At 38.9% G+C, this 25231-nt stretch overlaps 1 protein-coding gene across 1 annotated transcript in view; it reads right to left on the minus strand.

The window, feature by feature from the left end:
- Window positions 1-1759: 1759 nt before the first annotated feature.
- LOC114664349 (thyrotropin-releasing hormone-degrading ectoenzyme-like) overlaps window positions 1760-25231 on the minus strand; it is a 940843-nt gene continuing 917371 nt past the window's right edge. Inside the window, 2 exon segments of the mRNA XM_028818439.2 lie at window positions 1760-3453; window positions 18434-18515. Coding sequence (XP_028674272.2) covers window positions 3310-3453; window positions 18434-18515 — 226 coding nt within the window. The 3' untranslated portion in view covers window positions 1760-3309.

Consider the following 25231-nt stretch of genomic DNA (forward strand, 5'->3'; position numbering starts at 1 on the left):
ATTTCCTTGTATGTTTTGCAGTACTAGGGTGTTATACAGTGTTAGCCATTATGGATGTAGTGAGAAGTCAAGCAAAATGACCTAGAAAGATTACAATATGCAAGCTTTCAAGATGACTCAGGCCCCTCCTTTAGGCAAGATGTAATTACAAATGGATCAAACTATCACTACCAACAAAGATCAACGGTATACTACGGTATCAGCACACTTGCCGTGATATGTTACACTACCAATGTTTAAACTGACTGTTAAAAAGTACTCACAGCCTTGAACGATTCCTCATTGAGTTTTTTATAGTACTCAATTAAATAAGTAAGTGATTGGAATGGAAGCAAAATTGTCGGCATTCATTAAGATAAAATGGGAAGTGATGGACACTTTTTAATGACAAATAGAAATAGGCTGTGGTACAAAAATTCTGTTTCAGTGTCACAATATCAGTGGACTGGAATCTACCAGTGTGCAGTTTAGATCTTTGCCATGATTACATGTGAAATGCACTTACTTAACATCTGGAAATTCCTGCTGTTGGTTACATCAACTTGTAAAAGCAGAGGAATGTTCAATAGTAAGGTTAATAAGAAACTGAACCTTATTTCAAAAAAGGAATCTTATATAAAATGGAATACTCCAAGGTAAAGTCTTTTACAAAAAAAATGGCAATAATCATAATAATTAATTACATTTATGTAGCACTTTTCCTGCTACTCAAATCGCTTAGACAGAGGAGAACCACTTCAACCACCAGCAATGTGTAGCACTCACCTGGATGATGCGACGGTAGCCATTACAGTGCCAGAATGCTCACCACACAGTAGCTATTAAGTGGTGAAGGGGCAAGAAAGGTACCCAATTAGAGGCAGGGGATGATTAGGGGGCCTGAATGGATGGGCAATTTCGCCATGACTCAGGATAAACACTACTCTTTTCAAAAAATGCCCAGGAATCTTTAATGACCACAAAGAGACAGGATTGAACCTGAACAGAGGAAGTGTGTGAAGGAGACCCTATGAGGTCTACTGCAACACTAGCCTATTGTCAGTAGAAACTGTATAGATAACAGTTAGTGGGCAAAATAAAAATATTACTATTGGAAAAAATGTCATCAGATGTTGATTATAATTTCCAGGAGGCATATGGAACCCTGTAAGATCAAGTGGACAAAGACTTTTATGGTGCTTGTTCATATTTTAAATAGACCCTGGTCTGTTTCTTGAAAAAAACATCCCTTCAAAGGGTTTTGGCTGTGCTTCTTCTAATTTCATAGTCTCAAAAATAATAATCTAAAAATCCAAGACAAAACAAGCCTGTGATGGACTATGATTTTGTCTGATGCACCCTTAAGATTGTTACATACATTGCTTCTTCAGAATAAAAAGATGGCTTAGAGTAATCTATATAGGCTTGATCAGAATCCAAATTAAATAGATTTTGGAATGGAAGACCTAAACCAAAGAAGGAAAATCCAAACGAAAAGATCTGCTTTTTTGTTTTTAGGGGAATTACGAGGGACGTTCAAAAAGTTTCTGCACTTTTTTTTTGACTCTATTTATTAAGAAGTTCAAAACAAATTACATCACTTTTCTACATAGTCACCTTCCTTTGTGATGCAAATTTCCCAGTGTTGTGCCAACTTTTTAATGCCCAATTACTTCTCCTCCCGCCTTCACCATTTCCAATGAAAATAAGAAAGTGCAGAAAGTTTTCGAAAGTCCCTCGTAATTCCATATTTCAGAGCCAGAATCCTAGAATAGGTTTCACTGATGGCCAAAGAAACAATAAAATGCAGAGGAATGTATGGCTTGCATCTATGTTAACATATATGGCTTCACCTCCTATGGTTTGGAGGTCTGACAGCTACCAAAAAACCAACAAAGACTTCCACACTTCTTGGTGACAAAGAGAGTATCCAAAACAATAGGTCCTTTAAAGAATTTAATAGTGGGTAACTCATAACTGACAGTGTAAGTTGAAGGCAATATGCACAATATGCAGCAATATAAATGGTCATTTCCTGACAAAAGAATATAATCTGAAAGTTGGGGACACTGGATAATGGTTCACTGGCAACAAATAAGAGAGACTAGAATAAAGGAGAATAAGACGAGAACAATATTTATGCTGAAAAAGCATCTGATTATCCTCTCTAACAGTTCAAATTGAGTGCGTTGGGTTTGGTATTTTCAGTTGTCAGAAACTCTGGAGCCCTTGTCTGGATTAAGTGGAAGGCTAGAGTGGCCCAACTAATATTATGGATTGGAATGCATTTGCATGTTTTTCAGGAATAACTGATGAAATGCACAGTCACCTGCATTAAAGTCAATCATTTACTCATCCATCATCCATGTGTTTCACAGGAGTCCATTTTATTATTACAGCTGATCAAATCAAAAGTTAACATTTGCTTTGTTAAGGCACACTGCCCCTGAGGTGATATATTCAGCATTTAAACTTTTCAAAAGCTGGCTCTCTGCAGTGTCTGCTCTGGGATAAACAGAAAGAAGGCAAAAAATCAGGATTGATTTAGATAGCTACACTTGGTCCTCACCAGAGGTTAGGCATAATTTCCATCTAATAAGTACAGTACTTACCATTAAAAAGGACCACAAAAGCACATTTTAATTTGAGATGTATTAATCATTTTTCTTTTGCCAAAATATTTTCAAGTCAGCCTTTTAGGGCACCGACCAATATTTTGAAAATACTGATTTCTGAGAGAGAAAGTTATATTCTCATTTACAGTTCAGCCTGCCAAACAACCTTGGGGAAAAAACGGAAAATGTGAGCACAATGAATGTTTCTCCGAAACGTACGTGTGATTGTCTTTACGGTCTTTGTGCTTTTTACCATTTGCATAATATTGTCCTATGTTTTTCTTCATTTTTTTCTTTAGTTTTGGTACCTAAGTGGAGTTGAATGGCAACAACTGGGTATATAGGAAAGTCAGCATGCTGGAAGAGCAGAAAGGGGCTAAACAACCATGCACTAAAAAAAATGGGAAAATAAAAATATTGGGCATCAGAGTGTCTCAGTCAAAGGGAAATAACATCATGCAATACTTTAAAACAACATTCTTGTAACGTTCTAAATGTAAAACTGATGTTGACAGTGTTAATGCACCGCCCTTCTTTTTTTTCCCCACAGACAGAGATTCCTTTTCATGTTGCAGGAAAACAAGTGGTGCATAATTTGCAATTCAGATCAAATTCTTCTCTTCTCTCCCCCTCTCTCTCTCTCTCTCCCTCTCTTTTTAAGAGTACAAATGTTTCAAAGAGATGCCATGCTATAAATATTTATAATTGTCACAGATTAGCTAGTAAGGGATTTCCTAAGCCACTGAAAAAACTGTTCTTCAAAGAGGCCGTGCCACCTCACATTAGCTTCCACGATTTCCAAAGCTCGTTGAAAGGAAGAAATTGTTCCACCTCCATTGTTCCGTATGAAGTGCTTTAGCTGGAAAACAAAAGAGGAGATTAGAATATAGCACTGCTGGAAACTCTTATATCTTATGAAATTCTGAAAACCTCTGAGGTAAGGTGTAATTGTTAAGTAAGCCAGAACAGAAACTTTGTCACTTTATTCATTATTAAAAATGAAAGATTAAATGATTATGGACCCTTGAAAATATATGGAAAGAAAAAATTGTATTTTGTAAAATTAGAATATGTGGCAGGCGAAATTTATTGAAAAAAATGTATGAAGAAAACATGTTTTATTTCCCCTTTGGATCCAAATAAAATATAAATCAGTCTACCTAATTAACCAAACAATTGCAAATATGTGGGAGGGAACTGAAAGGCCCAGAGAAGACTTACATAAAAACAACAAGAACATGCCGACATCCCACAGACAGTGACCAGATTTGTAACTAGACACAACTATCTGGCCCTGTGCAGCAGCACCATCATTAAAATATTTTTTTTCCTTCAATTCTTGTATTCCTGCATAGCCTTATACAGTAGGTAGTTACAGCTTGTCTTGGCATCACTGGGTATAAAGCAGGAATTAGCCATTGATTAAATTTAATTTATTACAGGGCCCACTCTCATAACTACACTCACTCATAAAGGTGAAAAGTACAGTCACCATTTAACTTAACACATCTTTGGAATTTTGCACTAATACTGGAATACCTGGAGGATTACCAGCACAAACACAAACTGGTGACAAGGCTGGGATTTGAGCCTATATGATTAGAGAGTCAAACAATAGTCATTTTTCCATGCCATTCCAACTTTTTCTAACTTGGGGTTGTATATTTTATTATATTATATAAATACTTAGGGTTAGGGTTAGAGTCTGCATCACTTATAGGAACTCCTCTTTTGCTCATACAATTGATCTATACAATTTAGGGGAAAATGGGTGATTTATAATTGACCTTTGTGTGAGAATGAACATGGGATTGTGAATAAGTGGCCCCTGGAATGGACTGGCACCAGGGCGAGGATTGTTTTCTGCAGTGTGTGCTGCTTGGTCACAACCCTGAATTGGATTAAGCACATCTAAGATCATTGTAATATTGTTATGATTCTGAATGTTATACAAAATTCCCAAGCTCGTTTCAACTTCTTGGTGTTTTCTGAAGTGTAGCGTCAAATTTTATACTATTTCTTTATTAATAATATTATTTTTGACTATTAAAGAAATAATTATGTCATTTCTGTTGCTATTTTATTTTTTTGTGGAGGCCACCATGTTGGCATCATTACAATGCAGTGTTGGTTGCTACAGAGTACCTCTCCAGAAATATCATAATTAACATAATTGATACACTGATATAAAAAGTGGCACAATCAGACACATCATTATCCAACTTCATGGATATCTCTAAAAAAATATCTTTCAAGTGTGTATGTTTAATTCTTGTGCTTCAGACTCCCTGGTTTGGAATCTTTGCTTTTGTCTTCTTACTGTGATTTTTTTGATTGCTGTTATGGTAGCGGTGAACAATAGTAGAGTTCTACAGTCTTCTACTTTTCTTTGTTTAACGCTTCATCTCCTAGTCATCCCCATTTTTTCAGTTAGCCATTCTTGGTGCAAGGCATAATAAATATAAGTCCATGAAACTTCATCTTACATCAATTTATCCATCCATCCATCCATTTTACAACCCGCTGAATCCGAACACAGGGTCACGGGGGTCTGCTGGAGCCAATCCCAGCCAACACAGGGCACAAGGCAGGAACCAATCCCGGGCAGGGTGCCAACCCACCGTAGGACACACACAAACACACCCACACACCAAGCACACACTAGGGCCAATTTAGAATCGCCAATCCACCTAACCTGCATGTCTTTGGACTGTGGGAGGAAACCGGAGCGCCCGGAGGAAACCCACGTAGACACCAGGAGAACATGCAAACTCCACGCAGGGAGGACCCGGGAAGTGAACCCAGGTCCCCAGGTCTCCCAACTGCGAGGCAGCAGCGCTACTCACTGCACCACCGTGCCACCCTACATCAATTTATTTTATACAAATTCAGTTTAACACAAGTTGCATTCGAATCTAAAGATAAAAAAAATCATTAATGTGGTATACAGTGGTGTTGTTTTTTGTATCATGCTCATTCCATGTTTCCTGATGTTCATTGGTTTTTCTTAATAGTTCATTTTTATTTTGATGACAATGATGTCACTGGTGCTGTTTTTGAACAGTGGTAACATCACTAGAACTGATGTCTCAAACCACAGTCATGTTGTACAGTATGTAGTAATGATGTTGGCTGATGATGCAAGGTTGCCTGCATTGTGGTAGGTGACATTATTGCATTATTAGATTTACTGATTTGAAACAATCAGTAATATTATTATTAGCATTTTGAGTCTGATAAAAGGCAAAATGAAATGTAATAAGTGGTGATAACATTGCTACAAATTGATAAGAAATGCCTTTACCGATCCTTTTTGTTTGCATTAAAAAAAATGCGTAATAAAGTCATCTCTGTATTCTCTCACTCAGCACTGTCACTTGGAAGGTGTTTCATGCAAAATTTTACACTGATAAGCTCATATTCCCCATATATCCTATGGCATGTAAATATAAGATTAGCCTACAGTTAATTTAGAAGAGTGAATGAATAAATTAATGAAAGCTGAAATTAAATGAAAGGCAGCAGCAGCTGTGGCATGGAAAGAGGTTGTCTTCTTATGTATAAGAAAGTAAAACCACAGAGAAGCAGATAGTTCAAATATATTTGGACAATGCTAAACACAACACAGGCTAAACGTATAAAGGCACACAGTACTTGAATACAATCCAATTCTGTAATTCTTTTCAAAATAACGGTATATTTTGCTCAAATTTTTTATTTTGTCATTTCTTATGCAGTAATTTCAGAGAGTGACAAATTAGACAAGGAATTTATACCACTTAGCTATACATGCTTGTAAACAGATTTTCTCATTTTTATTTTCAGGTCATTATATATTATGTTATGTTCACATCCACATCACAGTTTTGTCAAGTTTCAGAAAACAGAATGATAGTTTGGACTGAAGATTATTCCACAGGAAATAAAAAAACAGCAATATTGTCTTGTTTTGACCATGAAACATCTTCGCAATCACAGGATAAATCTACATTTTTTTAAGAATGGTTGGAAGAATAGTGTAACCGTCGTGACAAACAAGCATGGAAAAAAAAGGCAGGTAAAAATCTGTTACAATTCTGTTCATCCATCCATCCATCCATTCATTGTCCAACCCGCTGAATCCGAACACAGGGTCACAGGGGTCTGCTGGAGACAATCCCAGCCAACACAGGGCACAAGGCAGGAACCAATCCCGGGCAGGGTGCCAACCCACCGCAGGACACACACAAACATACCAAGCACACACTAGGGCCAATTTAGAATCGCCAATCCACCTAACTTCTTTCACGTTAATTTTAATCTCCTCCTGTCAACAAGTTATGCTGATGAGAATTTTTCTCAGCATTTCCTTGCGATAATACACTTTCAGGGTGCGAATGATGCCCAAATCCAATGGCTGAAGCACTGCTGTGCAATTGGGTGGGAGGAATTCAACACGAACATTATCTAAATGTGGAAGCATGTTGTGGGCAGCACAGTTATCAATCAGAAGCTGAATCATCCTTTTCTTCTGCTTCATATTGTGAGGCTTCTGAACTCTTTTGGGATCCCCCCACCCAATGGGGCGACACACTGAAGTGCATCCTGAAGCACGATTGCCGAAACTGTGGAAGACTGTTTGTCCGTTGCCGGGGCAGGGCAACAACAGGCTCACAGCGGTGCAGTGAGGCGCCACAGAAGTGAATCCTAAAAGATCGGGGTCATGCTATAAGTCCCTGTCTTGAACCCCAAAACACGAGGCTGAGACTCAGTACTTTAGCAAAACCAACTTTATTCCGCTTGAAACAGGAGCAACATGGTTATTTATTGTAGACTGGTCTACCACTGTCCTATACACAGACACAGCAGTCAGGCAGGGTTGTGGTTAGGTTAGTGGCCAAGTAATACTGTTCCCTGGATTTACAGTACAATGTTCCTTGCATCACCCATCAAGATCTTTTCTGTTTGCTTTGGTAGTGAGCCGCAGCAGAGCTGTGAGCCTGCTGTTGCCCCGGCAACTGATAAACAGTCTTGCACAGACGTGGTGATCGCACTTCAGGATGCTCTTTGGCATGTTGTCCAGTTGGGGAAGGTCCCAAGAGAGTTTAGAAACCTCATATTTTCTTGAAAGAGTGGCACATTAATAGGAATGTTTCTTGAACGAGCATCACTGAACTACATAAAAACAGCTTTTTTGACATCTTCAAATGCAGCAAGTTGCGTATGTTTGCAGTCAGAGATTTTTCTTCTTTTTTGCTCAGTCTTCCATGAAATTTAACAGTGTCGATGGCGAAATTCCAAATTCAATGGTAACGTCTTTTTTTTTTTGCTGGAATTGAGAGCCGCAAAAATGTAAAGTTTTTTTTATCTCATATGAACTGTTAGCGTTTTTTTTCGTGTCTGCCATTTCTATAGGAGGGTGACAATTAGTCAAATTCCAATGGATGTTTTTCAAATGTTGACAAGCAAGCAAAAGGTATCACTGAAAACCACAGAAAACAAAAACAGCAAAAAACAGTACGAGCAAAGTTCGAAGAAAGAAAAACACTTACAATGTTTCTGTTTGGGGATCGTTGTGCACAACTGAGCTGCGACCACAGAACTAACTGCTCTGTGGATGATTCATTCATTTCAAGGTCTTTTGAGCACTTCGTTGTAATGAAAGTATCTGCTGAATGTATTTCATAGTAACGAGATTTCTATAGACTCGTGTCATATGGGGAAACTGTTTTGTTGTAAAGATATTCGTTGTAACAGAATTTTACCTGTATTTATATGCACAAGATGTGGCACCGACTTACAGAAGGATTTAGTAGCAAAAGGATGAAGGACAAAGAATAAGAAAAATGAAATGATTCAACCTTATTGTCATTGTACAGGTACAATGAAATGTAGTTATCACATACCCCTTGGGGTCAGAGTGCAGCGTCAGCTATTGTACAGTACCGCTGGAGCAACTGCAGGTTAAAGGCAGCAACGGGATTCGAACCAAAAACCATCCAGATGCCAGCTCAGATCCTCAGCCTCAGAGCCACTACTAATACCACAAAGGCTTTCATTGGCCCAGTGATAATTTGTAAAAATAGAAATAAGACTGGGAAGATTGTTATGACGTGGCAGTTTTATTGATCGATGTATTTGTTGTGATGCATATTTCCTTGATCTTTTTCTTATTTTAACAATGTTGTTAGTTTCTAACATAATTTTGTTAATTGTATTACACCATTTTATTTTTTTATGACCATGGACACTGTCATTTAATGTCTTTTGTTGCTGGTAACACCACTTTAGTTGCTACCATTTGATTTTTGGGAGTACAATGCATAGTGTAACCACACCATTCATATAAAACATAACAGCACCTTTCTCTGCGTGTCCAGGTTTCTGGGTTGTTTTCAGACATGATTTGTTTGCACTCTGGCAAACTTTTTTTGAAAACCATTATGACTTCTTTGTGTTGCTCTTGTTTTTGGATTTTTTTGTAAGTGTTTAAATGTACTTCGTGAACCTTGTTTTGTTATTGTGTGGAAGGGATTGTATGTATTCCTGCTCTGTTCTTTAGCTTTAACCTGTGAAGGCCGCAAAGCATGCTTCTTGAATTTGGAGGTGAGTTGACTTTGGATCTAGGCTGGTTTGTGGCCTAGATGTTTGATAAAGCCTATATAGATTTAATTTAGTAAGCTGGAAAATCGTAACAGACAGATGACCACTTTATACTCTGGAAGAATCATTATAAGAACTAGAAAGTATGAACACATAACTCCAATTCTTAAGTCTTTGCACTGCTCCAAGTTAAACTTAATCCACAATTTTACATATAAAGTGTTAAATGACATATGCTCAGCTTTACAAACCAGTGAGCACATTAAGATGTCAAGATTTCTGCTTAAGATTCCAAGGATTAATAACATAACAGTAGAAGGTCAAGCCTATAGTTACGAGGCCCTAAAGCTGTGGAGTGATCTGCATGCTAATAGAAGAGATGCCCCTTGGGTCTTAGCTTCTAAATCCAGGCTGAAGGCTCACAGCTATTAGCATACTGCATTTCTATTTGTTAGCCATTTGTACAGAAATGTAATGTAGTAGAAGGGGCCTGAGTTGCCTCAAAAGCTTGCATATTGTAATCTTTTTAGTTAGCCAATAAAAGGTGCCATTTTGCTTGACTTCTTTCTACATTCATAATGGCTAACATGGTACAACACCCTAGTACTACAGAAATGTAAGTAATACAATATTTATAAACTGTAGTAACCCTCATCTATTCTGATTCTCTTCTCAGTATATACTGTACTGCCAAGCTGATCTCCTGGGAATGTCATCAGAGATATTGAGATCCTTGAAATCAATGGATGGAAAGATTCTGTCGTCAGATTGGATGGCTCAATGGTTTTCAATCTTTTTAACTTGTGGCCTGGCAGAGAAGAGATAATCTTCACAAGCCAGGGAAGTGGAAAATAGAATAAACGTATTTACAATGTATTCTACTTGGTTCAATAGTTTTTGTTAATATACTACTTTTAGCTCAAAACACAAAGCTATAATTGCTTACATATTGTTTCTGTGTTCTGAATAAAAAGAAACTTGGGACTGTCTTGAAAATTGGTTCAGACATCAGAAGCTTCAGATTCATGTTGTACTTCCTTCAAAAAATCAAAAAGATCTGTTTACTGATTAAATTCAGTCCCTTTGCCAAAAAGTTAAAAAATGTAATTGTTTAATTGTAGAGACAAATGCCTAAAAATAAAGATACTATAATTTAAAGATCAGGATAACAATTCACTATTGGATACCCAACCTCAGGTACTCCTTGTTATAATGTCTAATAAAATTTCCTTTTTTTTTTGTACTCTTGTGTTCATCACCTTTCCTTTTTCTCACTACTTCTTATCTTGATGATTTTCCACCTTGGTTACCTTATTCATCTTCTTTATAACAAATTAACTAAAGAAAATTGAAAAATAATTTGAAGTCCTTATTTACAGTGTTTGGAAACAACATATTAAAATGGAATTTTTGTCTAATGAGGCAGAATGCAACTTCATATTCATATTACAATGATTTCAAAAAGCTGGCAATAAATGAAAAAATTGCCTATGTTTGAGTTGTGAGTAATTAAAATTTCAAAAACCTCACTAAAACTGTGTTGTTAGTGAGAAAAAGTACCCACCTCGCCCCAGTGCACAATCATGCAGTCATAAAAGCCAGAAATCTAAACTAATCCACCTAAACTAAAAGAATTAATAGAAAAGAAACTAATTGTAAAATAAGTCAATAATTATTCTCTATATAAGAAATTACTTGAAGCTTCTCACAAAAGCAACTGCAAACAAATGAATATTGCAATACGATGAAAGTGAAATAGCAAACAATGAAAGTGAAAATACAACGTAAGTACTTAAACTTCTTGAAACTTTGAGTTCTGATCATGAAATCAGAATGCAGTGGGGTAAACTCATGTTGATCTAGGCGATTTAACAATTTATCCAGTCCAATGATTCCAGGATTAGAGACTGAATTCAAAAATTGTACAGAAGGGGCTTGGATTCTATTGAATGGTTTATAGAACCTTTTGAATCAGGTAGTCGATCCAAGTGTCATGGTTAGGTTTTTTGTTCAAAATGTAATATGAAAATTTTTCAAATTATCTAATAAGCAAGACCTGGAAATTTCATCCATCCATCCATCCATCCATCCATCCATCCATCCATCCTCTTCCGCTTATCTGAGGTTGGGTCGCGGGGGCAGCAGCTTGAGCAGAGATACCCAGACTTCTCTCTCCCCAGCCACTTCTTCTAGGTCTTCTGGGAGAATCCTGAGGTGTTCCCAGGCCAGCCGAGAGACATAGTCCCTCCAGCGTGTCCTGGGTCTTCCCCGGGGCCTCCTCCCAGTTGTACGTGCCCGGAGTACCTCACCAGGGAGGCGTCCAGGAGGCATCCTGATCAGATGCCTGAGCCAACTCATCTGACTCCTCTCGATGCGGAGGAGCAGTGGCTCTACTCTGAGCCCCTCCCGGATGACTGAGCTTCTCACCCTATCTTTAAGGGAGAGCCCAGACACCCTGCGGAGGAAACTCATTTCAGCCGCTTGTATTCGCGATCTCGTTCTTTCGGTCACTACCCATAGCTCATGACCATAGGTGAGGGTAGGAACATAGATCGACTGGTAAATTGAGAGCTTTGGTTTACGGCTCAGCTCCTTTTTCACCACGACAGACCGATGAAGAGCCCGCATCACTGCGGACGCCGCACCGATCCGCCTGTCGATTTCACGCTCCATTCTTCCCTCACTCGTGAACAAGACCCCGAGATACTTAAACTCCTCCACTTCAGGCAGGATCTCGCTCCCAACCCTGAGAGGGCACTCCACCGTTTTCCGGCTGAAGACCATGGTCTCGGATTTGGAGGTGCTGATTCCCATCCCAGCCGCTTCACACTCAGCTGCGAACCGATCTAGAGAGAGCTGAAGATTGAAGCAAACAGGACAACATCATCTGCAAAAAGCAGTGACTCAATCCTGAGTCCACCAAACCGGACCTCCTCAACACCCTGGCTGTGCCTAGAAATTCTGTCCATAAAAGTTGTGAACAGAATCGGTGATAAAGGGTAGCCCTGGTGGAGTCCAACACTTACTGGAAACGGGTTTGACTTACTGCCGGCAATGCAGACCAAGCTTTGACACCGGTTGTACAGGGACCGAACAGCCCTTATCAGGGGGTCCGGTACCCCATACTCCCGGAGCACCCCCCACAGGATTCCCCAAGAGACACGGTCGAACGCCTTTTCCAAGTCCACAAAACACATGTAGACTTGTTGGGCGAACTCCCATTCACCCTCCAGGACTCTGCTAAGGGTGTAGAGCTGGTTCACTGTTCCGTGACCAGGACAAAAACCACATTGTTCCTCCTGAATCCAAGGTTCGACTATCCAACGGACCCTCCTCTCCAGAACCCACGAATAGACTTTTCCAGGGAGGCTGAGGAGTGTGATCCCTCTGTAGTTGGAACACACCCTCCAGTCTCCCTTCTTAAAGAGGGGGACCACCACCCCGGTCTGCCAATCCAGAGGCACTGTCCCTGATGTCCATGCGATGTTGCAGAGACGTGTCAACCAAGGCCCTACAACATCCAGAGCCTTGAGGAACTCCTGGCGTATCTCATCCACCTCTGAGGCCCTGCCTCCAAGGAGTTTTTTGACCACCTCGGTGACCTCAGTCCCAGAGATGGGGGAGCCCACCTCCGAGTCCCCAGGCTCTGCTTCCTCATTGGAAGGCATGTTAGTGGGATTGAGGAGGTCTTCGAAGTACTCCCCCCACCGACCCACAATGTCCCGAGCTGGAACAGAATAAGCATGACCTGAAAATTTCGTGGACCAACAAAAATATTCTGGGGACCAGCAGTTGGGAAACACTGCACTGTACTCGAGAATGTTCAGTAGGAAGTGGTCAGCTGGTTGGTCAAGGTCTCCAGGAATATAGTTGTGTATTTCTATGGAAAAACCTATTATGTCACATTTTTCAAGTTTTTGGTAAATTGAGAAAATGATGTCACCCCTATAATTAATGCTCTCTAGATTTAATTTTTCATGAGCTTCACGTACAGAATATTGATTTTTTTCACAAATCAACAACACCTGCCATTTATATCACGTAGTGGCAGCATTTAAATCATGTGATCGTAATCTGACATTTTCATTGATAGGTGGTCTTTCCTCATTTGTCAGTGGAGTTGCTAGGTTTTTGTCTTGCAGTATGTAAAATACTGTGTACATACTAGATTCTTCCATCATGCTATGACCGGAGAGAAGACATTTTAGGCCATCACCACTACCTTATAACATCAGGAAAGACCTAGTAACTCTAAATTTTGTTTTTATGTGTGATTAAATAAATATGTGTCTTTATGTGTACTAATTATGTATGTAGTAATTTGTAAAATTCACACTTGTGTTTTACCTGAGAACTTGCCACAGCACTCAGTGAAGAGCACTATAGAAAAAAAAAAAACTAAATTGAAAACTGAATTGAATACTTAACTTGAAATCCATATCAATGTCATAAGGTCATTATTTAAAGAAAAACGTAACTGAACACTTTATTACAATTGTTTTGCCTCCATTATCTCTAAGTATATCCAACTTAAACTCTCATGTAAGAGAGATGTATGTTGGACACAAAAAAGCTTGCATTTATATCCACAATATGGCAACGCAAATCGAGAACATCCGGCAGCCAGATGTTAATAGCAGATAGCATTCATAATGAACCCTTCTAGACATAACTATTTATAGAGGATTGCTTTATCTGGTTTTATCCAACTTTAAAAGTTAAAGAGAAATAAAGGTGCTAAATAATCTATGTATACAAAGACAAATAAAGCATTATTTACAAATTAATAAACCCCAGTTAACTATGTATTAGCTGAACTTGTTTAATTCCATTTTAGGTGTGATGAAAACTAGTGCTTACCCTTGAGCACAAAGAAGGACCCAGCCTCGGACAAGGCACCAGTAAACTGCAGCCATTTACTGTCTAAGAAGATGACCTTTGATGATAATAAATGCACGTGATATTGTTTTCTATTAATTATCTCTAAATACGTGTGTCTAATGTTTCATTAGAATTCCTTATCTCCCGACAATTCTGTTTTCTACTGATCATTTAATCCAGCACAGAGTTAGAAAATTCAACTTTCTTTTTTTAATTCTAGTCTTTTGTTTTTATTTCTAGTTGCTTTTGATTTCAACATGCTTGTCCTAAACTCCAATAACATAAATTGAAGATGGATATTGGTGTGCAATTAATCTGAGTTATTTTAACCAAAGAGGGACTAAAAATGTCATTGTCAGGAGGTGCATAATATAATTACATTGTAAAAGAAAGAATGTGGTGTCTTACAATAACATAACTTGGAGAGGAGAATGAAAAACAAAAAACAATAAAATCATGATGTTTCAAATTTTTTATTCCAAAGCACAATGCACACAAATAATATAAAGGCCTGCCTGGACATCCAGGGCAAAGGTCTGATGCGATGTCCAGTGATGAGAACTGGAACTCAGAAGTATTACTTTTGTAAAATTAAACATAAAGCAATTATTTTTATGTCAAAATCACCTTATAAGCATGCAACTAGTAGTGACTGTTGTATATAATAGTGGCAAATTAAACTCAGGCAATTAAAAAGCAATTACATGTCTTTCTGCAGAGTTTGCCCAGTCAAGCGCGTGGAAACAGGAGCTCAATAACAAACCTTATGGCATTTTAAAAAGGGTAATTGCCGAGAATGAAAGGATTTGTCCTGCACCAACTCCACAACTGTATATTGTTAGAAAACACAATTAAAGTTGATCTGTGTACTAAGTTACATTTTTTAATTATTCAAGAACTACTGTAGGGTTGAAAGCAGATCCTGGCTAAATTTAAGCACAAAACTAATTGCAAATGTGTTCTACATCTTCAGATTTTTAATTGACTGCCATGTAGGTACAATGGTAGTTTGGTTTCCTGCTGTCTTGACTGTGTGTTTTTTCCAGGAACTTAAACCAGTTTCAAAAAATCAATTTAAACAAATAAAGTAAATGAATGCAGCGTAAATTACCTGTTGGATGGACTGTCAAAATGACTGAGATTAATCTTTGTCCATTCGGGAAGCTGTAATGGATGGACATTATACATGGATGCTTAACTCGGCTGGGGTGGTTCTCTGTTACTATCGCCATAGGGGTGAAAGAATAATGGTTGGTCAAGGGGGAAACTGTCTGCCAAGAACAGTTCCTCCCCCAGTATGACGGATGGCAGTGTTCCTCTGGCATAGTCCCAGTATGGACACCAGCTGGGCGTGTAGTCTGGAAACACAGCTCGGTTGGGGTCCATGGGTGCCACCAGTGGGTGCTACTGGTAAAAGACCTCCCTGTTTTGTGGAACGTCCAATACTATGACACTGGAGGTATTCCCGGGTCCTCCATAAAAGAAGCTACTCCACCTAGGAAGTCAGTCAGAGTAAGAATAAGGTGGACAAGGCTGCATGGGAGAAGTGATGAGTGTAAGGAGAAAGAATTCAATTATACTGTATATTGTGTTCACTGATGAGAAGCCTGTAAAAGGTATTTCTTGAATCAAATCCGGGACTGCTTTTCTGCACTTGTGATTGGGGTTTGGGACCCAACGGGCTACAGCAGCAGTAAGATTAGTATTTATTACCAAACTTTTTATTTAAAAAACAAGAGATCAGCTGGAATCATTACAAACTAAGTAATGAACTCTGGACCTAAGCTTCACTTCCCCCTTCCTACAAAAGGTGAATGTGGCACGCGGCTGGGGGTGGTACCCAGCCGGGACGCCCAGAAGGACAGGAGGAGGGCTCATGCCTCCTCTGGACCGCCAGGGAGCGTCCTCATGCCTGGAGGATTTGGGACCTCAGCACTTTCGCCACACTAGGAAGGGCTGGGGGGAAGAAGGAAATAGAGACACCCGGAGTGCTTCCGGAAAGACAGCCGGCACTTCCGCCACACAGGGGCGTGTCAAAGGAAGATTGCCGGGAACCACCTGGAGCACATCCGGGTGACTATAAATGGGGCCGCCTCCCTCCTATCAATGAGCTGGAGTCGGGAGCAGGAGCAGGACGAAGCTCCTGGAGAGAGAATAGAGGTGGCCCAGGGACAAGGCGAGAAAAGGCCCAGGAGAAGGGAGACTGGGGCTAGAGCACTGTGAGTTGTGCGGGACTGAGCTGTGTTGTGTGGAGAACGGGACGAAAATAAAAGGTTTTTGTATAAAGATGTGGTCTCAGTCTGATGGTGTCCGGGCAAGTCTCACAGTGAAAAACAAGCCTTTTTAGACCAGTTTACCGTGTACATGACTCAACGTGATTTACAGTTGGAGAGGTTGTTGGAGTTGCTGAGTCTCATTTTTTAATTATATGCCTAAAACCATGGGGTGACTTTATTATATTTTCCTCTCGATTTATCATCACAGTTCCAAATCTTGCATTATGCTGCAGAAGTACAGATTTTTGCAATAAATCAATATACAGCACGCCAGAATAAGAAGCACTGAGAAAGTAAGTGTTATGCATCGAACAGACATCTTTGCTGGCTTCTTCTGACAAGCCATTACTGTTTGCACAGTCCAGAACACTCACTCTTTCTTGTATACGAAGTATAGGGAAAGTATTGTAATCGTTCAAAGATTCGATGTTGAGATTTTGATGAATCTCGACATTTTAAACCTCCCTGACTTTCTCATATACAAAGTACTGTATAGGGAAAGTATTGGAATCCTCCAATGATTCCAGGATGAGAGACTGAATTCAAAAATTGTACAGAAGGGGCTTGGATTCTAATGAATGGTTTATAGAACCTTTTGAATCAGGTAGTCGACCCAAGTTTCATGTTTATGTTATGTGTATACCAAATGTATATGACCAAACATGACAGAATTTTTTGTTTGAAATGTAATATGAAAAATGTTCAAATTATCTAATAAGCATGACCTGGAAATTCACTGAGTTTCATGGACCAGTAAAATTATTCTGGGGACCAGCGGTTGGGAAACACTGGGAAACACTGCACTGTACTAAAAAGTTCATTTTGAGATTTTGATGAATCTCGACGATTTAGACGTCCCTGAGTCCGAAAATATCATTTTTAGAATTATGTCTGTGTGTGTGTGTGTGAGTATGTAAATATGATAATTGGAGTATGCTTTCACTTAGGTCAACCAAAGTTTGCATAGAAGTATTCGGTACAAAATGTAGATTTCTATCAATATACTTTACCTTTTATTCATGCAACTGCAGAGTCCAATTTATTCAACTTTACTTTTAGAATAATTGTTCAGTATATTATTAGTTTGGTTTGGTTTGTTGTTGATGGTCCTTTAATGTACATAATATAAAAATATAATCATTCTCTTGCGGTTTACTCCTCAGATATCAATCCCCATATCTGAGTATACGAGAAAGTTTAGGGGAGACCACTCCTGATTTTTTTCCTTGCAGCCATTGTTCGTCACTGATTATAAGCATTGTACTTTTCGTTCTGTGTTTATTTGCTGTCTATTCTTCCACAAACAAGAGCCCACCGCTACTGGCTATAAGAAAATTCAACCAGTGTCACACTACATAATCACAGGTGTACGCTACTCTGTGACTTACAGTGATTTTCTTAAGATTATGTAAAATCAAGGCTATGAATGAAGATAGCTGGAAATGTCATGTAGTGTGTCACCATCTTTAGACATCCCAGGACACAATCATGATTATACTAGAATATGACGGTGAAATCAGAATTGCATGTTAACAAACTAATGTGGTTAAGCAAAATAAAATCAATAACATGTGAGTACAACAACATGTGGTTTTAACATATACAATGCATCTGAAAATTAACCAAGGTTTTCTAGTTACTTTAGTAACTAACAACTGAAACTTACACCTATTCGTCTACATGATGTAAAATTAGTGGTATAAAATGAATAAATGTCAGAAGCAAGGAGGGAGTGTGCAGTTTGGTTGGTAATGATACATTTCAAGTTTTACATTGCTAGTTGTAATAAGTTTAAAAGGATTATTTTTCCCACTTGACCTTTTGGTAATGGAGAAAAATATTTTAGCATTAGGTATGAAAGGGCAGAACAGATCAATAAGTAAAAGGGAAAACAATCACGTGGAATGTACACACCAGTGGCAAAATCAATACATTATATAGCAATGAACAACTCTCAGTATACGTTTATGGTTTTCAGTCTTTAAGGCACTTTTATGATTGCTGCATTATGACCTAAAACCTGTGGACCCAAGTCTGGTGAGATGTCAGTTTTAAATATAGTGCAGGACTGAGAGAGTTTATTGTGGTAAAGTAACTCACCTCATTAAGCTCAGCTTCTGTCGTTAAATATTCCGTAACACCGTTGATGAGTTTGGAATTAATAAATAATGCTTCTCCATATCTGAAAAGAAAGCCCATATTTAAATTTGGCAAAATGGCAAGGCAGAAGAAGACATTCCCATTGCATTATTAGTCATCACATTCTGCAAATAAATAGTAAGTAGGTACCCCAAAGTAAAAAACTTTCATCATTGTAAATGCAATGTTTACCAACTTTAGTATAGTATAGTAGTATATTTTAAATATCTACAAGGTCTGTCCAAAAAGACATCAAATGTTTTAAAAACAACATTTATTAACATGATTACAACTTAATCAAACTTGCCATTATACACTGACCCCAACAGTTTTCACATTTCTGGAATGTGTCCTGGAATTTGTTTTGTGATATCTTGTGTATGTCCCTTGGCAAATTTTTACTGTTTCAAATCCACAACATTTAAGGGTGGAATTCAATTTTTAAAACAAAAAAGAAGTCCGCAGGGGCTGTACGCCTACCCTGTTATGATATGTTTCAGAAAGTTTTCATCAGCATTTGATAAATCTAACAAATCCTGACTGACTGTGACATGGCTCACTTTTCACTCAATTGTCAAGAGACGTTTCACAAATTTTGCAGCAACACGATGCATCTACAGTTTCTGAATCAAAATTGTGTGACACAAACCTTTACAATTTTATCAGCTTTACGGATATTTATGAATTAAAGCAGACACTTTCTCAAAGTGGTCACTGTTGAGCGTTGGGATTGCCTGCCCAATTTGAAACATTGGCACCATTTTTGACATTGTGTGCAGCTTAAATAAACCTCTTCATTAGCTTGCTGCAACTTCTGAAAAGCCTTGGCAAAAGTTTTTGCCAATTTCACACAGAATTTCACAAAAACAAGTTATTCTTCAAGATCCTTAATATTTTAACTTGCACAAAATTGCAAAAGGCACAGTAGACAAACTCATTCTACTGCATGTACTCGACGATTAATTAATGTGGTGTGATCGAACAAGTGGTGATTTTAAAAGATCAAGGCCACCACTAAACACTACTATTATCATGAATGTGGTATGTTGGCTTGTTGGCTCACTGTTTAAGAAGTTTGATTTCTTTTTTGACAGACCTCGTACATACAAATTACAGTCTGAGAAGGTTTGGGCATGAGTAGTGAAGAGGTATGTCAAGATGGATGCGAAGAGCATGAGGCCCAGAGCGAGGCCAAATAAAATGTAATTGACATTGTTGAAAAAATGTACAGGGTTGCAGAGAGCGGAGCAAACACATTCTGGATGCAACTGGCTAAGGTAGGTAAACCAAGAAAATAGCCATTAACACAGGAACGACAACAATGATGATGATATATGCATGCGAGCACACAGTTTCATCTGGGAACCCTGAACTGGAATATGTGGGTTCAGAAATCATTCAAGTTCAGAAATGGAGCGATAGATGGTTACAGACTTTTTGCAGATTGCACTTGGTTTGGACAGCCTGTGGGTATTCCACCACTAGAGCCATTTCATGCTTCATTCTCCTTATACTATCAGGTTTGGAAACACTGAGAGATTTTGCACAGAAACATTCACCAGATGTCCATCAAAATCAAGGGGACAGAAAACTCCTGTCTTGTAAAGTCATGTCTCTAGACAAATACAGTGCATAAAACACCAGCAGTGAAAGAAGTGAGTTATTCACTGTCTAAAGAGGTTGTGAATTTTAAGGTTGGAGTAGAGTATGCAAGGGTCTACATGAAGACATCCTATCTGATTTTATGTGTCATTTTGAGGCTGCCACAGTTCCTTTGAGGATCCTACCTCAAAACACTTCAGTGGCTTTCATGAGTTAGGCAGAATTTCATTTCAACATATCTTATTTAATATTGTGTGTGAATTTCTGGAGCACTACCAAGTAGTTAGAATACCTATTCATGAGCCCTTTTCTTAAATATTGGGGAGGTGCAGGATATTCCTGAAGCAACTGAGGCAAGGCAGAAACCAGGTCTGGATGAGACACCAGTCTGACACACACAAATACAGACAATGACGATTATTCAAGCCAAGTCAGTTCAATGATCATTCAAGTTCAAGTTCAACTGACCTGACATACACAGTTTTTTTTATACCCACTTAGAAATGTATAGTGTTTTCGTCAATGTTACATGCTTTAAAACTTGTTCACATTAAAATGTGTTATTTATTGCTTAAAATTTTGTATTTCAAATGCTTCCTGCCTCAGTGTGTCAAATGAGTTTATGCATATTCCTTAGGTATATTGAAAACATAAATAGAAAATGAGCCTTGTCATTTCTCCTCAAATGTTTTCTTTGTTCTGACTTTTTTTAAAATTGAGTAGATGGAAAATAAAGGTTTAACCCTCAACTTTACCATAATATAAGTGAGTACGTTTGAGAAACAAGATGAAATCCTGAAATTAACAGACATTATTATTCCATCAAGTAATGAGATATTTCAATTATTAAAACTTTCTAATATTTTGTGGAGCTCAAAATTAACGAGTTCACTAAGAAGAAAACATGTTGTCATGGCCAAATCTGTCACAATCACTGATCGTGCCATCCTGTGGCTCGACTGACTAAGGCAGTTGCTTTTTGTAGTCTGTGTGTAGTGCAAGCCCAGATTCAAGTTGTATTAAAGAGTCATCTAAATTTTAAAAAAGCAATCAGGAATGATGTATTTATAAACTATTTGGACAAAATAATTTTGAGAGATACTGTGGAATGATCACATAAGAGATCTGTTCTGGAATCATCCCTACTTAGAATTGCCATAAAAAATTAGATGACTAATTTGCAGAAGGCAGTTCACATATTTACAGTAATCCATCTTCTATGCATTGCCTCTTGATGTCTATGAATCCCGCCATTGGAAAGGATGATAAAAAAACCCACTATGGCACATCAGGCTTAATTCACTCTGGTGGACCCAAAATTCAAAGGTGTTAATATGGAGCACATCAGAGAGGCTGATAGACACTGGCACACTGTCACATACACATGGGATACACCAAGATGAGTGCTGTTAGTATTAAGTGATCCACACTCTGTAGTTGAAATCTACTGTATATATATATGCATATATATATATATGTATACTGTATACACACTCACTTCACCTTCATGCATGTTTTGCAAAACCCACTGCACCTAGGGAAAATTCCTAGACTGTAATCCAGCAAATGTCATAGTATTATTTAAAAACAAAAAATGAGCAGACTAATACAAGATAAATCAATGGAAGCAAAGAACTGGTGTGTTAGTGAACTGTCAAAATGGATATAGATGGGGAGGTAGTGCTTCACTAATATTCTGGAATTCTATGAGAAAGAAACTAAAGAATACTATAAGAGAGTTACATATATTATTATTTATCTTGATTTTCAGAAGGCTTTTGATAATGTACCGCACAGAAGACTTGGGACAAAATTGGATTAAACATTAGGAACAAATGGTTTTGGTTAGAGCAAGTCCTTCTAAAAGTGGTGCTGGGGCTGCTGCTTTTTTTAATATACATAAACATATGGATACAAATATAATCAATAAATCAAGTTTTCAATGATCCGACACTAGGTTGAGTGGCAGATAATCTAAAAATAGCTAATTCAGCTAAATCATTAAAGAGGGAACACCACTGAATTTAAACTGGGGAAATTTGTAGAAACTTTAATGTAAGTAAATTTAAGATTTTAAACATAGGAAGTAAAAATGATATATTTAAGTACAAAATATCAGATCTGAAACTTCAATGAAGACCTTATGAGAAGGAGCTAAAAGTTATAGTGGGCTCTTCACTGTCCATTTCCAGACTGTACAGAAGCCATTAAGAAGGCAAATGCGTTGTAGAATGTTAGCTTATACAGCCTGAAATGTAAAGGTATAAGTCAAGGGAGGATATGCTTAAACTATATAATGTAATAATAAAGCCTCATCTGAAACAGTTTGCACATTTTTGGTCTCCATATTATTAGCATTTTACAAATATTACATATTATTACATACGACAAAGACATAGTAGCACTAGCGAAAGTCCAGAGAAGAGCAACTAGGCTGTGGCTGGGACTGAGGGGTATGAGCTAGAAGGAAGAGTTGAAGGAATTAAATCTTTTTACTTTAAAGAAATTATGATTGTGTAGTGGCATGATTAAAATGTTTCAAATTATAAAGGGAGTTAATATAGTAAATGCAAGCTATTACTTTAAAACATGTCATAGAAGACACAGGTTGGCTGGGGTTGAAGGTTCCTTAAAAGAGTAAAGGAAGAAAATGGATTGGACGGGCATCCCAACCGGGTTGGTCAGTGGTATCTTTTCTGGTTAGGAGCCCATTATGAGGACAGGGGAAGGACATGTGCTATTTGTTCCTCCAGTACACTGGGTGGCAGTGTCCCTCTGGTATGGCTCTTGTTTGGGCACCTGCAGGGCTGCACAGGAGTTGTAGTTTTGCTGGGCAGCCCTGTTGGGGTGCCAATAGGGGTCCCTTGTTACAGAGAGGTTCTAGGTGGCAATCCTGTTGCACTGGAAGAACTTCAGGGTTTGAGTTGAAAAGCAGCTGCTCTGCCCCGTTTGGGGCTCAGAGTTGGGAGGAGGTAAACAAAGCTTGCATGGATGAGATTGGAGGTGAAAAAGCAAAGAAAAGGAATTGTGACGAATTTATCAGGAAATAAAAACAAGTCAAAGGTATTTTGTTTAACAGAAATATTTTTCTTTCAACCTGTGACAATGTGGTTTAGTTGTGTCTCGGTGTTTGGGTGCTGGCGTGCCCCCTACAGGTCACAATGTTTTTTAACATGTACATAGGGATGGGTTTGAACTTGTTAAAGGTACATTTTGTGAAAATGTTAGAATACGTTACCAAGCAGTGTAATAGACAGTAGTACTTTAAAGACCTTTAAAGTGTAACTTCTTCTTTTGAAGAAATTAGGTGGATAAGATTGATAAGCTTTACGGTGTTGAGTTACCTAATGCCCTACTTACAAATCTCACAGGCATGGCAAAGCACTCTTATTCGGTTGAGAGTAAATTAATAAATGCAATTTCAACAAAATAAATTTTCACACCAAATATAAAATACTAGCCAACCCGCGGCGTAGCATATGCCGCATAATTATGTATTGATGGGTGAACACTTCCTGAAAGACACAGTTGTCCTGATGGGGTTGGTTTTGAGGATACGACTGTAGGTGAATGAAAAGAGAGGGCAACATACAATACAGTGTTTTACACGCTGCATACAGCGATTCACATCGAAGTATAGACACTGCTAAGACCATGGAATACCCCTCGCAAACTGTTTTACACGCTGCATACAGCGATTCACATCCGCGACAAATATGATTCTTCTTAGATGGTGCTGGCGCATCCACCCTTGATCTTGAAGCATACACACTGCCTGGTCATGTGCCTGCTCGCAAGAGCAACTAACAGAGACCCGCCCACCAACTGTAAGACCATGGGATACCCCTCGCAAACTGTTCTACACGCCACATACAGCGACTCACATCTGCGACAAACAAACTGTTTTACACGCTGCATACAGCGATTCACATCTGCGACATGATTTTTCTTAGATGGTCCTGTCGCGTCCACCCTCGCACTTGAAGCATACACACTGCCTCGTCATGTGCCCAGTCGCAAGAGCAACTGACAGAGACCCGCCCACCAACTCTAAGACCATGGGATACCCCTCGGAAACTGTTTTACACGCTGCATACAGCGATTCACATCCGCGACAAACAAACTGTTTTACACGCCGCATACAGCGATTCACATCTGTGACAAACATGCCTCTTCTTAGATAGTCCTGCCGCGTCCACCCTTGTTCTCGAAGCATACACACCGCCTGGTCATGTGCCCGCTCGCAAGAGAAACTCATGGAGACCCGCCCACCAACTCTAAGACCATGGCGTGTAAAACAGTTTGCGATGGTGGACGCGGTCGTGCGTCATAACCGAAAAGAATACAGTGGAACCTTGGTTCACGACCATAATTCGTTCCAAAACTTTGGTTGTAAACCGATTTGGTCGTGAACCGAAGCAATTTCTCCCATAGGATTGTATGTAAATACAATTAATCAGTTCCAGACTGTATGAATTGTATGTAAATATATATTTTAAGTTTTTAAGCACAAATATAGTTAATTAAACCATAGAATGCACAGCGTAATAGTAAACTAAATGTAAAAACATTTAATAACACTGAGAAAACCTTGAACAACAGAGAAAACTAACACTGCAATAGTTTGCGCTATAGCGCAACCAACCGCTGGCTAAAAACACTTTTTTTAATGAGTTTTAAGCACAGGGAAAAAAATGAACATTTGAAAAAATCCGTAATTTAATAAACCACCAAGAAAAGTAACATTGCAACAATGCACACTATGAACCGATCGCTGTAAACAGAAGTGAAAACCAAATCAAGCCCAGTGCATTCTTTAACTGCCTTCCTACCTTATGAGTCCAGCCCCCTCTCTCTCGCACTGCCTGTGTGTGTGCGTCTGTCTCTCTCTCAGGCTGCCTGTGTGTGTGCGTCTGTCTCTCTCTGGCGCTGCCTGTGTGTGAGCAGGTCTCTCTCTCGGGCTGCCTGTGTGTGTGCCTCTGTCTCTCTCTGGCGATGCCTGTGTGTGTGCGCGCATCTCTCTCTCGCGCTGCCTGTGTGTGTGTGCCTCTGTCTCTCTCTGGCGCTGCCTGTGTGTGTGCGCGGCTCTCTCTCACGCAGCCTGTGTGTGTGCCTCTGTCTCTCTCTGGCGCTGCCTGTGTGTGTGTGCGCGGCTCT

The sequence above is a fragment of the Erpetoichthys calabaricus genome, chromosome 1 (genome assembly GCF_900747795.2).
Source record: "Erpetoichthys calabaricus chromosome 1, fErpCal1.3, whole genome shotgun sequence".
NCBI lineage: Eukaryota > Metazoa > Chordata > Cladistia > Polypteriformes > Polypteridae > Erpetoichthys > Erpetoichthys calabaricus.